The following is a 13,211-nucleotide window of genomic DNA, read 5'->3' as shown; positions in this document are numbered from 1 at the left end:
ATGGATTATCAGACTTGTATGTTTTTCTCCTTGTACTTAGGTGTCTTACCGAAGACACTTAGCGTACATTAGTGGCCGACAGATTTGGAGGTAAGAGAAGAATATGGCGATATGGCAGATTCAGTGATTCAGAGACCTGCACTTCCTATCAGCGTTGCCGCACTGTATCACGCAGAATACGACAGTGGAGGGGGATCTGCTGTGACGAGGCACATCTGCGCGGCAGCAGGGGCCAAGGCTATATAAACAGAGCTCCGCTGCTCCGCGGCAGTCCGAACAGGCCACTGCAACACGCGAGCAACAAGTAGCAAGTAGAAGCGACAATGGGCATGGAGAGGTACGCGGGCCGCGTCGCCTTGGTAACGGGCGCCAGCTCCGGCATAGGAGCCGCCATCGCGCAGGCGCTGCTCAGGAGGGGACTCACCGTCGTCGGGCTGGCCAGGAGGGTCGACAGGGTCAAGGTGAGTCGTCACGGGAAAACGTCGCTCCAAATTAGTAAACATCTTGAGAAAAAGGAAACTTACATATGTTAGACCATTGGCGCACGTTTTATAACAACACGTCGTATGAGACTTTAATTACACTTGCTTTTTAGCATCGTCGTCAAGAAACTGTTCTTGGGATAAGTCCCTAGAGTTCAAGCAGATTTTCCTACGATTTTAAGAGCTCGATACAGGTCATACAACACAGTGGCTGGCTACTTCCTGCAGTAAATTCATTGCTTTATATCTAAAGTAACGAAGTGACCAAGAGCCTGGATTTCCTGCTTGCACGAGAAATCGCCTCGCATCACAAGCACCATGGTCGATTCTTGGTTCAGGCACAAACTGTCAGTTCAGTATACAATGTGTAACAAAAATACACCGATAGACTTCGTGGGGGTTGGCGAGAGTCACTTTCACAGTAAACTGTGCGAGTGAGACCAACACATGGCGTTCTGCCACCTCTGTGGTAGTAAACCTAACTTTGTATGCTGACTGCAAGTATGGTTGTTGTATCAGAAGTGGACGTGATGTACGATATCCTGAATAGCGTCAGCCACTACATAGTGAATCCTAAGCCCTCTGACAAAATTTTGTGCGTTGTTCAGGGATCTGAGTATTTTGGCATAAGAGTTCCTGCTGTCTCCAGTCGCTCCTTACAAAGTATTCAGTTTGTATCGTTTATTAACATTGTTTCTTTAAATATGTTCCCATAATACAGGAAGATCCGAGTTCCTATGGCCGTCCATGTTCTGCAAAAGCTGCGAGACGTGGTTGCCGACGCTGGGGCGGACAGCTCCGCGTAGGGTCGCTGTGCTGCTCTCTCTCTGTATACACTGTATACCCCAACTATTCATTACCAAACCTATCCTGTTTATCACTGTTCACCCTCTGAGTTCCAACAATGTGAAAAAAACACAATTTTAAGATATTTCACATAATTAGCGTTTATTACCATACCAAGCAGCAAATACAAGAACAAACCGATAAAAAGTAAACAATCAGTTGTTTCAAGGTTGCTCTATGAAATATAAATGCAAAATTTTTCACAAAAGTAACCTTTATTATCATAATAAGTGACGTATATAATGTGTAATTTGCGGAAGGTAAACAAGAGATGGTTTCACTTTGGAACCACTGCAACACACAGTTTTCAGTTGCGTGTCATTTCCTGTCTATATATGAAAACAATTTCGTAGTTTTTCTAGACAAAATCGCATATTGTGGAATTTCCATGGACCCATAAAGCCTAAAACAAATTATAGTCCTAAATGACTAGCAAAAATTGGGCTAAAATTTAGTGAGATTTGTATCACAACAACATACTGTCCCAGTGGTTTTACTTATAATACTCATAAAAGCAATAGTACAACCAAACTTTAATTTGGTTTAGCGCTATAAAGGACTGCTGCAATGCGCTACAGTTGTAGAAGTAGCTCATTCTTCCACTACAAGCCACTGTCTTGCAGTTGCGTAGGTAATTTCATGAGAAAGGTACTGGTACTTCAAAAAAGTTAATGAAACGGTGGTTTCAGGCAGGAACCACTGCGGCTCAGTGGGTTAAAATACAGACAATCCCGCCAAAAAAATAAATACAAGAGAGAACGGTAAGCTACTGGATGCAAGTCTGAGATCGAAGATTGGGTTTGGCATTACCTTTGTGAACAGCAAGTACGGCATGTGCGCGTCACAGATTCATTTCCATGTATATGTATACAATTATATATCACTCATACTATTGTAATAACAATAAAACTGTTCTATGCATTCAATGGGCGTATTTCAATAGTTGTACACATATAACAAACAGTACTTTAATAGCCATTCAACATGTTAAAATGTCTGCTTCCGTAAGATTCTTTGCCAAGATACCAAATGGCCATCATGTTACCTAATAATGAGAGAACAATTCCTTTTTGGTGGGTCGAATCTACTGCTAGTTGAAGCAATTGCTTAAATTCATATTACTTACAGTCTGTGTTATGTTATAATGTGGGTAACTTTGTGTAAATCCTTGTGTTACCGTTAATGTTTGTCAATCATTAAGATTTATCGTTTCCTCTTGATCATTTTATCTTCATGCTTCTCAAATCTGCAGTTATTTAACAATTTGTTCTGTTTGCACCTTCTGCAGTACAGCATTTCAGGTAATTTCGTGATTTGTTAACTTACCTAAGTGACGGTTTCACTTCTTTTCTACTGTTAGCTTCAAGTTGCATTTCCTAGTTTCAAGTTTCATTTCCTTATTCGATTGATTAGATTTGGTTAGATCAGAGTACCCATCTAAGAAGGTATTTCGCTTTACAACTCAGTAACTGATTCCAGAATGTCTGTTTAATCATCGCACAGTCGAAATGACACTAACAGGTACACCTTCCCTTCTATTTATTTAATTAATGAATTGATTAACTAATTTTTTATCTGGATCCATTTGACCTTGTGAGCCAAACCTAGCTTGGTCGTGAAACGAGTCATGTTCAGAAAATATATGAACAAAGACTTAAAGAATTAATAAAACACGAAACACAGCGCATAAAAAGGAAAAAAAAACCGGAGAAGGACGAATAGGGCCCCGCTATGAGGGTTCCGTACAAACATAATTGTGTATATACATAATAATAATAATAATAATAATAATAATTTCGCGTGGCTCAATGGGCAGATGCAAGTCCTAGAGGACGCCACTTCGGCGACTTCCGTATTCCTGACCTATCACAGTTATCCAACCGGGGAAAGGGGACCTGCAGTTTGAAGTGGAATACCAACCACGTGTTGTTTCAGGCGACTTGTCACATCGTTGCGAGGCGAACGCTAGGTCAGAACGAAGACTGAAAGATGCGTAGTCCGACAGAGGATTGATGTCGCCGACTCTCGGTTTCCAGCCACGCGCTTCATCACATTTTGAATTAATTAAATAATTTTTTATTTAAATATTTTTTTCAAAAACTTCAACATTACAGTCTACTCATATCTACAGTTCCTGTTCCACAGGCGTTGCATTAAAATGTACACAACATCAGTATGTACTACAACTTTGCTAAAGGTTTTTATTGTATTGTGATACTTTGGTTCCTGACAAATTTTAAGATTCTAGGTCAACGCGAAGTACGCTACAGGTTACAATGAGGTAGTTTGCAACTATCAAAATACGTGACATAAATTTCCGTATCTTTTGACCGTATTGACTTAGAAACTGAAATGTTGCACAGCGCCAAGGGACCGTAGGCCTCAGTATGTGCCATAAATAGCAAGTTATAACCCTGACCTTTCTTGAGAAAATGCGGTTTCAACAGTTAGACAGACAACCAAATGACCCTATAAGGGATCTGTGTTTACCGATTGAGAGAAAACTGAACTCCGCTCGAGCATGCAATCAAGGCCTTACAGTACCGACCGGCCACCGTGTCATCCTCAGCCCACAGGCGTCACTGGATGCGGATATGGAGGGGCATGAGGTCAGCACACCGCGTTCCCGGGCTTATGTCAGTTTACGAGACCGGAGCCGCTACTTCTCAGTCAAGTAGCTCCTCTGTTTGCCTCACAATGGCTGAGTGCATCACGCTTGCCAACAGTGCACGGCAGATTGGATGGTCACCCATCCAAATGCTAGCCCAGCCCGACAGCGCTTAACATCGGTGATCTCACGGGGACCGGTGTTACCAATGCGGCAAGGCCCTTGACACCGATTGAGATAGGCAAATCTAAAATAACAAATTATAGGGAAAAGTTCTCAACTAAGGCAAAGAACTCTTGTACAGAATAGAAAGAATGTGCTACGATGAAACCTTCCAACTTCGATTGGAATACATGGGGTTTATCACCAAATTTTTTTCAGGTCTGCTGGAACCCTAATGAAAATGAAACCAGCTGATTAGTGCTCACGTTTCTGCACAACGCTTAAGAAAGTGTTACCTAAATGTACATCGTTTTTACTTCTGTTCTTCACTGAATGAATGCTGCACTTTCTTCTGAATGAGCAAGTATTTTCAACAACATATCTCACAACGCAATGTGGCTAAAGAACGACCGAGCTGAAATCTTATTTACCTGCGATGTTTAAAAGAAATTTTCTCCTAACTATTTAAAATAAATCATAAAATCTTCTTTTAGTCAGATAGTGCCACACTTTCTCGTGATATTATGTGGGTCTGAAAAAAGTAAGTCTGTTACTGTGTTGATTCTACTAAGACACTGGACTGGGACTAGAGGCCAAGTTGACAGAATCTGTATTTCCGTTCCAGGCTCTAGAGCTGAAGGACGCTCCCGGTAAACTTTACGCTATTCAAGGTGACGTCAGCAACGAGGACAGCATCCTCTCAGCATTCAAGTGGATCAGGGAAAACCTGTCCGGCGTCGACATTTTGGTTAATAACGCCGGCTTGGGAAACAACTACGATTTGACATGTAAGTAGCTGAGCGTCTCTCTATAAATCTGCTGTATTATAATCAGGCATGACCTCTTACACTACAATCGGAATAAGTAATGATTCTGATCGATACATGAGCCGTTGTACAGAAAACACTTCACTTTATTAGGAAAGGTAAGCTCTCTTTAAAAGAAGAAAGAGCATGAAGCTTTTTTATTCACTTCCCCTTATATTGAACTCATTTCAGAAGGATACCACATGACAACTGGACTGCGGCTGCGGAAGCCTACGCAACTTTTTTTTATTTTTTATTTTTTTTAAATTTTTTTACATGGCTGCACGTTCAGAGGCAGTGAATAGTTACAATTGAAAGAAAACAGCCCTCGGTCACTATTTTTAACGAATTAACCGGGTTTCAACACTGCTAGGAGTGTCTTCTTCAGAATTTAAATCAAAGAATGGTCTAAAACATGGTCACAGAATTATGACTAAATACGTGTGATACAGAGTATAAGAACAGAATCATCGTGAAAGAGTGGCAGTACTTATATGTAATTTATAAAATAATAAATATACCAAAAGGGCATTAGTCACAAAGATATGTGATGGCGAGCCACTAAGGGCTGCTCGTTACTTACGCGGTTACAGGTTGCAAACTGTACATATATTCGCTGGAGGTCACTGTTTTCGAGACCAGCGAGCATCTCCTAAGAAAAAGTGTCGTTGTGTCACTTGACAGGTGGCGATCGCAACCTATTCTGGTCACAGGTCTGTTTGACAGTTAACGAAATTAATGGTGGCTCCTAAGAGAGGAAACGCAACTATTATTACCACAATGTTACAGCGAAAACAAATCAATGTTGTAACAAGTCTTCCAGTCTACTAAATGTTACTTATTCCCCCACTGTATGAATCTCCTTCGCCTTTTAGAGTCCGTAGGAGCTTAATGTGGCTCTAGTTATGCAATACTCGACTCTCAGACGGATTACCTTTCCTTCCTTTCAGTGGTCATGTAGCTAGTAAAAACCGCTACTGTTTGTGCCTGCAGCTGGTAAGACAGAACACTGGAAGCGCATCCTGGACGTCAACGTGCTGGGTCTGAGCATCTGCACCAGGGAGGCCGTACAGGACATGCTGAGGAGGGGCGTCGACGACGGCTTCATCATCCACATCAACAGGTAGGCTGCGTCGGCGGAATAATCACCTTTTCGCAAGCTTCCACGAGGATATATTCCGAGATGACAACACTTCACTCGTCTTAAATATTGTTGGGCCTTGTGGTCTGGTTGGTAAGGCGCGTACCCGTCAGACCGCGGAATACGTGTCTGCCTTTAACATAGCCCTAAGTTCTCAATGATGTGGAGATTCGCTTGTAACAGCCAGTGGTTCGGACTCCGCGTTAAACTGTAGCTCGTCTTTTCCCCGTAGGATATCTTGGGTAGGCTATCTTGGAATACCCAAGTCACCGAATCGGTGTCAAATAGCAAGTCCACTGAGCCACATGGAATTAGTATTATCGTAAACATTAAACTACTTTTGAGACTGTGTTCTTACTTGTGGCGTACAGAGTTTTCAAATGTAGCTCCCTGACGTCCTTGGCAGTACAATGTTTCCGCTTTCCTGGCGTTGGTCGTGGAGGCTTCCTTGATGCTATCTGATAGGAAGTCTATGTGGTTTCTCTTTCGCTATCCCGATCTACATCTATAAACACTCTGCTTGTCACTGTACAGTACGCAAAGGAGTGTACTACCACCGTCATACCTTAGAAAAAGGTCTGGCCGAGAAGCCGAGAACATTCTGGTACTTTGCAAAATATCTTGGCGGGTCTAAGACTTTCATCCAGTCACTCTTTGTCCAGTCTGGTGTAGCAGTAGAACATAGCAAACCGAAAGCCGAAGTTTTTTTTTCGCATTCAAGAAATCATTCACGGAGGAGAATCTTAGAAACATACCGTCGTTTTGAACATCGCGCACGGTTGCGTATGGACAGTATAGCGATAAGCATCCCTGGCGTGGAGAAGCAACTAAATTGAAAACAAATAAGTCGTCAGGTCCGGATGGTATCTCATATTGGTTTACGTAGAGTACTCCGCAGCACTAGCCCCTTATCGCAAATCTCTCGCCCAGCGCAAAGTCCCAAGCGACCCGAAAAAACGCAGTTGACTTCTGTATGTAAGAAGAATAAAAGAACAGCCCCGCAAAATTACGGACTAGTATCCTTAAAGTCGGTTTCCTGCAGCATTCTACAACGTATTTAGAGTTCAAATATAATAAATTTCCGAGAGACCGGAAAGCTTGCGTCCACGAGCCAGCACGGTTTTGAAAGCATCGGTAGTGCGAAGCTCAGCCGGTCCTATTTTCACATGGTGCACTGCGAGCTGTCGATGAAGGGCAACAGCCAGTTACTGTATTCCTAGATTTCCGAAAAGCATTTGACACGGTGCCCCCCTGCAAACTGTTAACGAAGGTACCAGCATACGGGACGAGGTTCCAAGTATGTGAGTGGCTCGAAGCCCTCATAGACAATAGAACCCATTATGTTGCCCTGGACAGCGGGTGTTCATCAGAGATTAGTATATCGAGCCCCAGGGAAGTGTGACAGGACCACTAGTACATTCCATACTCGTAAATGATCTGGTGGACAGGGTGAGCACCAGTCTGCGGTTCTTTGCTGATGACACTGGGGTGTACGATAAGGTGTCGAGTTTGAGTGACTACAGAGGGATGCAAGATGACAGACAAAATTTCTAGTTGGCGTGGTTAATGGCAGCTAGCTATAAACCTAGAAAAACGTAAGTTAATGCAGATGAGTGGGAAAGACAAACCAGTAATGTTCGGATACAACATTAGTAGTCTCGTGCTTAACACTGTCGCGAATTCTAAATATCTGGTCGTAACGTTCCAAAGCGCTATGAAATGGTACGAGGATGTGAGGATTGTGAAAGGGAAGGCGAATGGCCGTCTTAGGTTTATTGGGAGAAGTTTAGGAAAGTGTGGTTCATATGTAAAGGAGGTCGTTTGTAGGACGCCAGTGCGACCTATTGGTGAGTACTGCTCGGGTGTTTGGGATCTGCACCAGGTTGGATGAAAGGAAATTATCGTAGCAATTCAGAGTTGGTCTGCTAGATATGTTACCGGTAGGTTCGAACACCACAGGAGTATCGGGGAGACGCTTCGGCAACCCAAATGAGGGCTCCCTGGCAGGAAGGCGACGTTCTTGTCGAGGAACACAGTTGAGAAAATTTTAGAGAACCGGCATTTGAAACTGATTGCAGAACGATTCTACTACCACCAATACACATTTCGCGTAAGGATGACGAAGATAAGGTACGAGAAATGAGGGCTGATATGGAGGCCTATAGAGAGTCGTCGCTCGATTTGTGAGTGAAACAGGAAAGAAAATTAGTAGTAATGGTGCAAGGCACCCTTCACCACGCAGTGTACTGTGGGCTACGGAGTATGTATGCATATGTACTTCTTTCCGATATCAACAAGTCCCGTTCTCGAAGAGAGAGAAGAAAGTAGCAAAATGCCTGTTTCGTAATCTGAACTGTCTTAAAGTAATTCTCTTCACGCGAGTTATACGATGATAACAGCAAAATGGTTGCACTCTATTCCTCGAATGTGGGTTATCAAAATTTACCCAAAGGGATATCGTGCAAACTACTTCGTATTTCTTCCAAGGAATCCGTTTAATTTCCTCGAGCATTTCTGTTACACTTGCGACTACGCTTTTAGATTGTTGCCGGCCCACACTAGGGAATACAGAAACCCAGTTCTATACTGGGCATCTTTGCGGTTTTTTCTGTCATTCGAAGCAAGAATTCAACACGCAGGGATGTCTTTTCTTAACCGTTGTTTCTTTATAACCTGCTATTAAGCAGTCAGTGGGCTGTATCTCAGTGCAAAGCCTACAAAACTGAAGACAGCTCTCGGCAATTTCATTACCGACTTCTGTGCCTTATAAAAATGGGCGCAGGATACAGGGTTAAAGCTCAGCTCATCCAAAACTCAAGCGATACTAGTTGGTCATTCTAGGCTCACTAGCGCGAAATATCGGGAATCCATATCATCTTTAGTCCTAAATGGGGCAAATATCAATTTCTCTGCTTCAGAAAAGAGCCTAGGACTAATAATAGATGAAAAACTGAACTGGACTGTGCACTTAACTGTAATGTGCCCTGCAACAATATAAAAAAGTCTTCCCTCTTGACCTGAAAAAGAAATTTGTAGAAATACTTAAACTTCCAATTATTGATTACAGCGATGTTGTCCTGCAAGGCCTTTCTCAGGAAAGCTTGCGGCGCTGAGAGTTGGTTATGAATATCTGTGTTCGTTATATCTGCGATGTTGGACTCTCTGATCACATTTCACCAGCTTATGCCGTAGCTGCATTCAGACAGCCGGCCAGAGTGGCCGAGCGGTTCTAGGCGCTACAGTCTGGAACCGCGCGACCACTACGGTCGCAGGTTCGAATCCTGCCTCTGGCATGGATGTGTGTGATGTCCTTAGGATAGTTACGTTTAAGTAGTTCTAAGTTCTAGGGGACTGATGACCTCAGACTTTAAGTCCCATAGTGCTCAGAGTCATTTGAACGATTTTTTTGCTTTCAGACAAGCGCAGAGATTTACATACCTTCTGTCTTATCAGCGATCACGGCCCCTCATATTTTTCCTCGATTTTAACGCACGCATCTGAACACTGTGACGGAACCACCAGTTGCCAACAGAGCAAAAGCCCTTCTGTCCCTTTCATCGTTCAGCCACATTCTCGACATCTTTCTTAGAAACAGGAACCCGACTCTGGAATAACCTCCTGCATTGTATTAGGGAACTGAATAACATCTCCAGCTTCAGAAGACAATGACATCCTGAGTGAATTTCCACTCTGCAGCAAAGTGTGCGCTGACATGAAACTTCCTCGAAATTTAAAACTATGTGCCAGACCAAGGCGGAGCTCGGGGCCATTGTCTTGAGCAAGTGCTCTACCAACTGGGGTACCCGATCACGATTCACGATTCACGATTATTCCTGACAGCTTACTTCCGCCAGTACCTCAGACAGGTTCTGAGTCGTATTTGCCTACCTCAGTTGGTAGAGCACTTGCCAGCGAAAGTCGAAGGTCCCGAGTTCGAGCCTCAGTCCGGCACATAGTTTTAATCTGTCAGTTTCAATCTACTCCACATCTCCTAAAGGAAACTTAAGTATTACGCAGATCTTTCACTTTTACCAGTACTTTTAACTTTCCTATCCCCAGAGATCTCTATATCAGAAAGCATATAAATTCTTTTTACGTCTGCCACTACCATCACTAGTAGTGGGAACACTTGTAGCAGTACAAGTATAGTAGTACAAGTACTGCCAGCATTAACTTTGTCAGTTGATAGTCAGTATTGCTTACTCACCTTGCCACTTCAGACACTCAAATCATTTGACTACTATTTACAGTTCAGGTTAAATAAATAAATTATTTAGCCTTTTTGTAGTGAGAAACCTTCAGATTCAAGAATACGGTGAAAGTTGATAGCTACCGCTTCCTAACTCTGTGAACCTCGTACTTGATGAATGCAATTCCGTCGTATGTTGTAAGACGTGCCCCTTACGCGCAGCGCTGTGTGTTCGCAGCCTGGTGGGACACAGACCGCCCACCTACCACAACACGGCGGTGTACTGTGCGAGCAAGCATGCCGTCAAGACACTGCTGGAGGGACTGCGGAAGGACCTGGTCGCCAGAAACAGCAAGATCCGCGTTGGGGTGAGTCTTACTTTCCAGACTGGTGGTGGGGGTTGCTCGTGATATTTCTGGACGAAGTAACTGTTCGCCAAATTGTACAAATCTAGCTAACGCGACAGCAGAATTTTTCTAAGTGTTGCTTGTAATCACTACAACAAATAATATCGACAAGGCGGCTGTTGTGCTGAAGTCCGTTCCTTCAGATGGTTTGCGACTAGTGTCTTTGTTCAATAGTTTGATGTTATCCGGTTGAAGCATGGACCCTGCAAAAATTTGTGAGAGCCCAGGTTCAGTAAAGAGCAGACAGGAACTTAAAACAGTGGTGTTAAAGACGCGAAAACTATAGAACTTGTAAATTTCTAAAATCACGTAATTATACCAGAAGTAAATGAGATCATCATTCGGATCCAGTGACAGGGTTGGTTCGGGATACCGTATCAGCGATTCGCCCAGCGGGTGACGATGCATTTTTAAGAACAGGTGACAGTGTAAATTACTTTTGAGTAAGTAGTAATCGAAATATTCTTCTGAAAAGAAGCCATTGCCATCTTCCAGTGAACAAATTTACGACAATTGTCATCCACAGTTAATCGTAATACAGAGGTGAAACGTAATGAAATTGCAGAATTGATTAAATACGTGAATAGCGTGTATGAGAGTCTTGAGAGAGTCCAAAACTTTGGTAGGGTAACGAGAGTTAGCTCTGACGAAGACTTTATGCTCAAAGAAAGACACGAGGAAATGGTCATCGGGTTCTTGGAATTGCTTCAAGTAGTTGGAGCATATATCGTCCTCAAAAACCACAAAGATTAATTGGGTTGGAAATTCTCTTCTGCTCGTGCCCTTTCTTTCTAATGAATCAAGATAGTCCACCGCTTATCCGCGTTACTTTTATTTTATTTCAATTTCCCACAATTTACATACATGCATGTAACACTAGAACAGTAAATCGTTATTCTTCCCATTCCTTAAATAAATTTCTTGCGTTAAATTACTCAGTACAATTCCTAAAGTTGTGTCACTAAAATATTCAGTGCATTCTGTAAGTAAAATGCTGAGTTCTAAGTTTAGTCTGTCCCATTCACTACAGGAAGTTTCTCCGGGAGCTGTGCGAACTGAGTTCCTCACAAACTTCCCAGGAATTCCTGCGAACCAGTACGACTTGGTTCCCTGCCTGGAGTCAGAAGACGTCGCGGAGGCCGTCCTCTACATGCTGTCGCAGAACCCACGAGTCCAGGTAAGCTAGCGCGTCCTGTCAGTAATTGGTTTGCACGGTTGTCCTGAAACACATTATTCTCTTTGACACTTCGTTAATGACGCTTCATTCGATGCTCATATATTTACGGCACTGTTCCCCAAACATCATCGTTTTCCGTTTTTCGGTAGCGTTCAGTGTGAAGAAGCACGTAATAAAATAGCTGCATTCACAATTAGTCAGTAGTTTATTACATGTGTAAGTCGCCATTCATACCCATTTGGACAGTTAACTTTACTACTGCGTTCCATTTAGAGCACGCGAATAGTTAAAAGACGCACTGGCAGAAATGGCTCAAGCGGATGTCTTGACATGAGCCCACTGCGATGAAAAGCATTTCCAACATAACTGGAAGGCGAATAACATCTGACAAATTTAATTCGTATTTGGCAGTAACCACCTGTCTGATGGTTAATCATTCAGGCGACATCATTTTTTTTGAGCTGGGGTGGGAGACCAAAAAGCGGCTTGCTTTCGGCTTCCTGTATTTATGACACTTCAGTAGAGGACATTCTCCTATGAAATATTTTTGACTCTCAAACCTGATTTTGAAATCATCACGTGCCTATTTTTCGAAATGAGTGTCTTTACGTAATTAATAAAAATTATTTTTTGTTTCAGGTCCACGACGTCATTATCCACCCAACAGGCAGCAGCTATTGAAGTCGCTGTCGTTCCTCTGTTACATTAATTTATACAAAGTAAACGTCATATAACAAGTTTCATTGGTGTTGTGGATAATAAATGTCACACAAGTTTCTGTTCCGCATTCTCTTGACATGTAGCACAGCATATGTAAATAAAATGACATACATCTAGTAATGACGATATTCATAGAAGGTTACCACTTTTTTCCGTCGTAAGCAACTCAAAATAAATTATACACTTTTGTAATCTCACACAAAATAACGAAATCAAAGTACTCTGTCTCTTAACTGTGTAAAGAGGACTGCAACTATTTCAGAGTTACACATAAATTATTAACGCTTCAAGATTCGGAAATTAGTACGTTGCTTGTTTTGCAAATCATAAAACAAAGACATTTAGAGCATACACTGCACGTTAAGGCCTCAAGGCAAAACGACTTGTACCTGCGCTCCTTTTATTACTTGAGTGATATAGCGTACAACTATTTTACACAGCAAATATACAATGTTTGAAATTGTGTCACAAGAAATTTTATTGTTCCTGAGATACTACTGAAAAGAAATGTGAGTCTAGTGTCTTTTTTGTCATGAAAATTGTTTACCTCGGATTATTAAGGCAGTCGATCAACCAGAAGTTGTCAGATTTTTCTGACAAACGTTGACCACCGTTTAGCGTTGGAAAGACGACGAATTCACCTTTTTCACCGGCTGTCGCCATTTATTTCATG

The 13,211-nt window shown here is 42.4% G+C and overlaps 1 protein-coding gene across 1 annotated transcript; it reads left to right on the top strand.

The window, feature by feature from the left end:
• Nucleotides 1-274: 274 nt before the first annotated feature.
• On the top strand, nt 275-12,658 carry LOC124777297 (dehydrogenase/reductase SDR family member 11-like). Its single transcript, XM_047252649.1, has 6 exons — nt 275-461; nt 4,724-4,886; nt 5,898-6,027; nt 10,473-10,602; nt 11,672-11,818; nt 12,458-12,658. The coding sequence occupies exons 1-6, from the start codon at nt 324-326 to the stop codon at nt 12,497-12,499; spliced, it is 750 nt and encodes a 249-aa protein (XP_047108605.1). The 5' UTR covers nt 275-323; the 3' UTR covers nt 12,500-12,658.
• Nucleotides 12,659-13,211: the final 553 nt, after the last annotated feature.

Source organism: Schistocerca piceifrons, chromosome 2, assembly GCF_021461385.2.
Source record: "Schistocerca piceifrons isolate TAMUIC-IGC-003096 chromosome 2, iqSchPice1.1, whole genome shotgun sequence".
Lineage (NCBI taxonomy): Eukaryota > Metazoa > Arthropoda > Insecta > Orthoptera > Acrididae > Schistocerca > Schistocerca piceifrons.
Note: the sequence above shows the minus strand (reverse complement) of the source record. Positions and strands in the feature narration are given on the sequence as shown.

Bases quoted from the DNA above. Each gene is read 5' to 3' on its own strand.
- LOC124777297 (XM_047252649.1), top strand. From the start codon at position 324: ATGGGCATGGAGAGGTACGCGGGCCGCGTCGCCTTGGTAACGGGCGCC. The intron at 462-4,723 runs GTGAGTCGTCAC...TTTCCGTTCCAG, and splicing joins GGAGGGTCGACAGGGTCAAG to GCTCTAGAGCTGAAGGACGC. The intron at 11,819-12,457 runs GTAAGCTAGCGC...TTTTTGTTTCAG, and splicing joins CGCAGAACCCACGAGTCCAG to GTCCACGACGTCATTATCCA.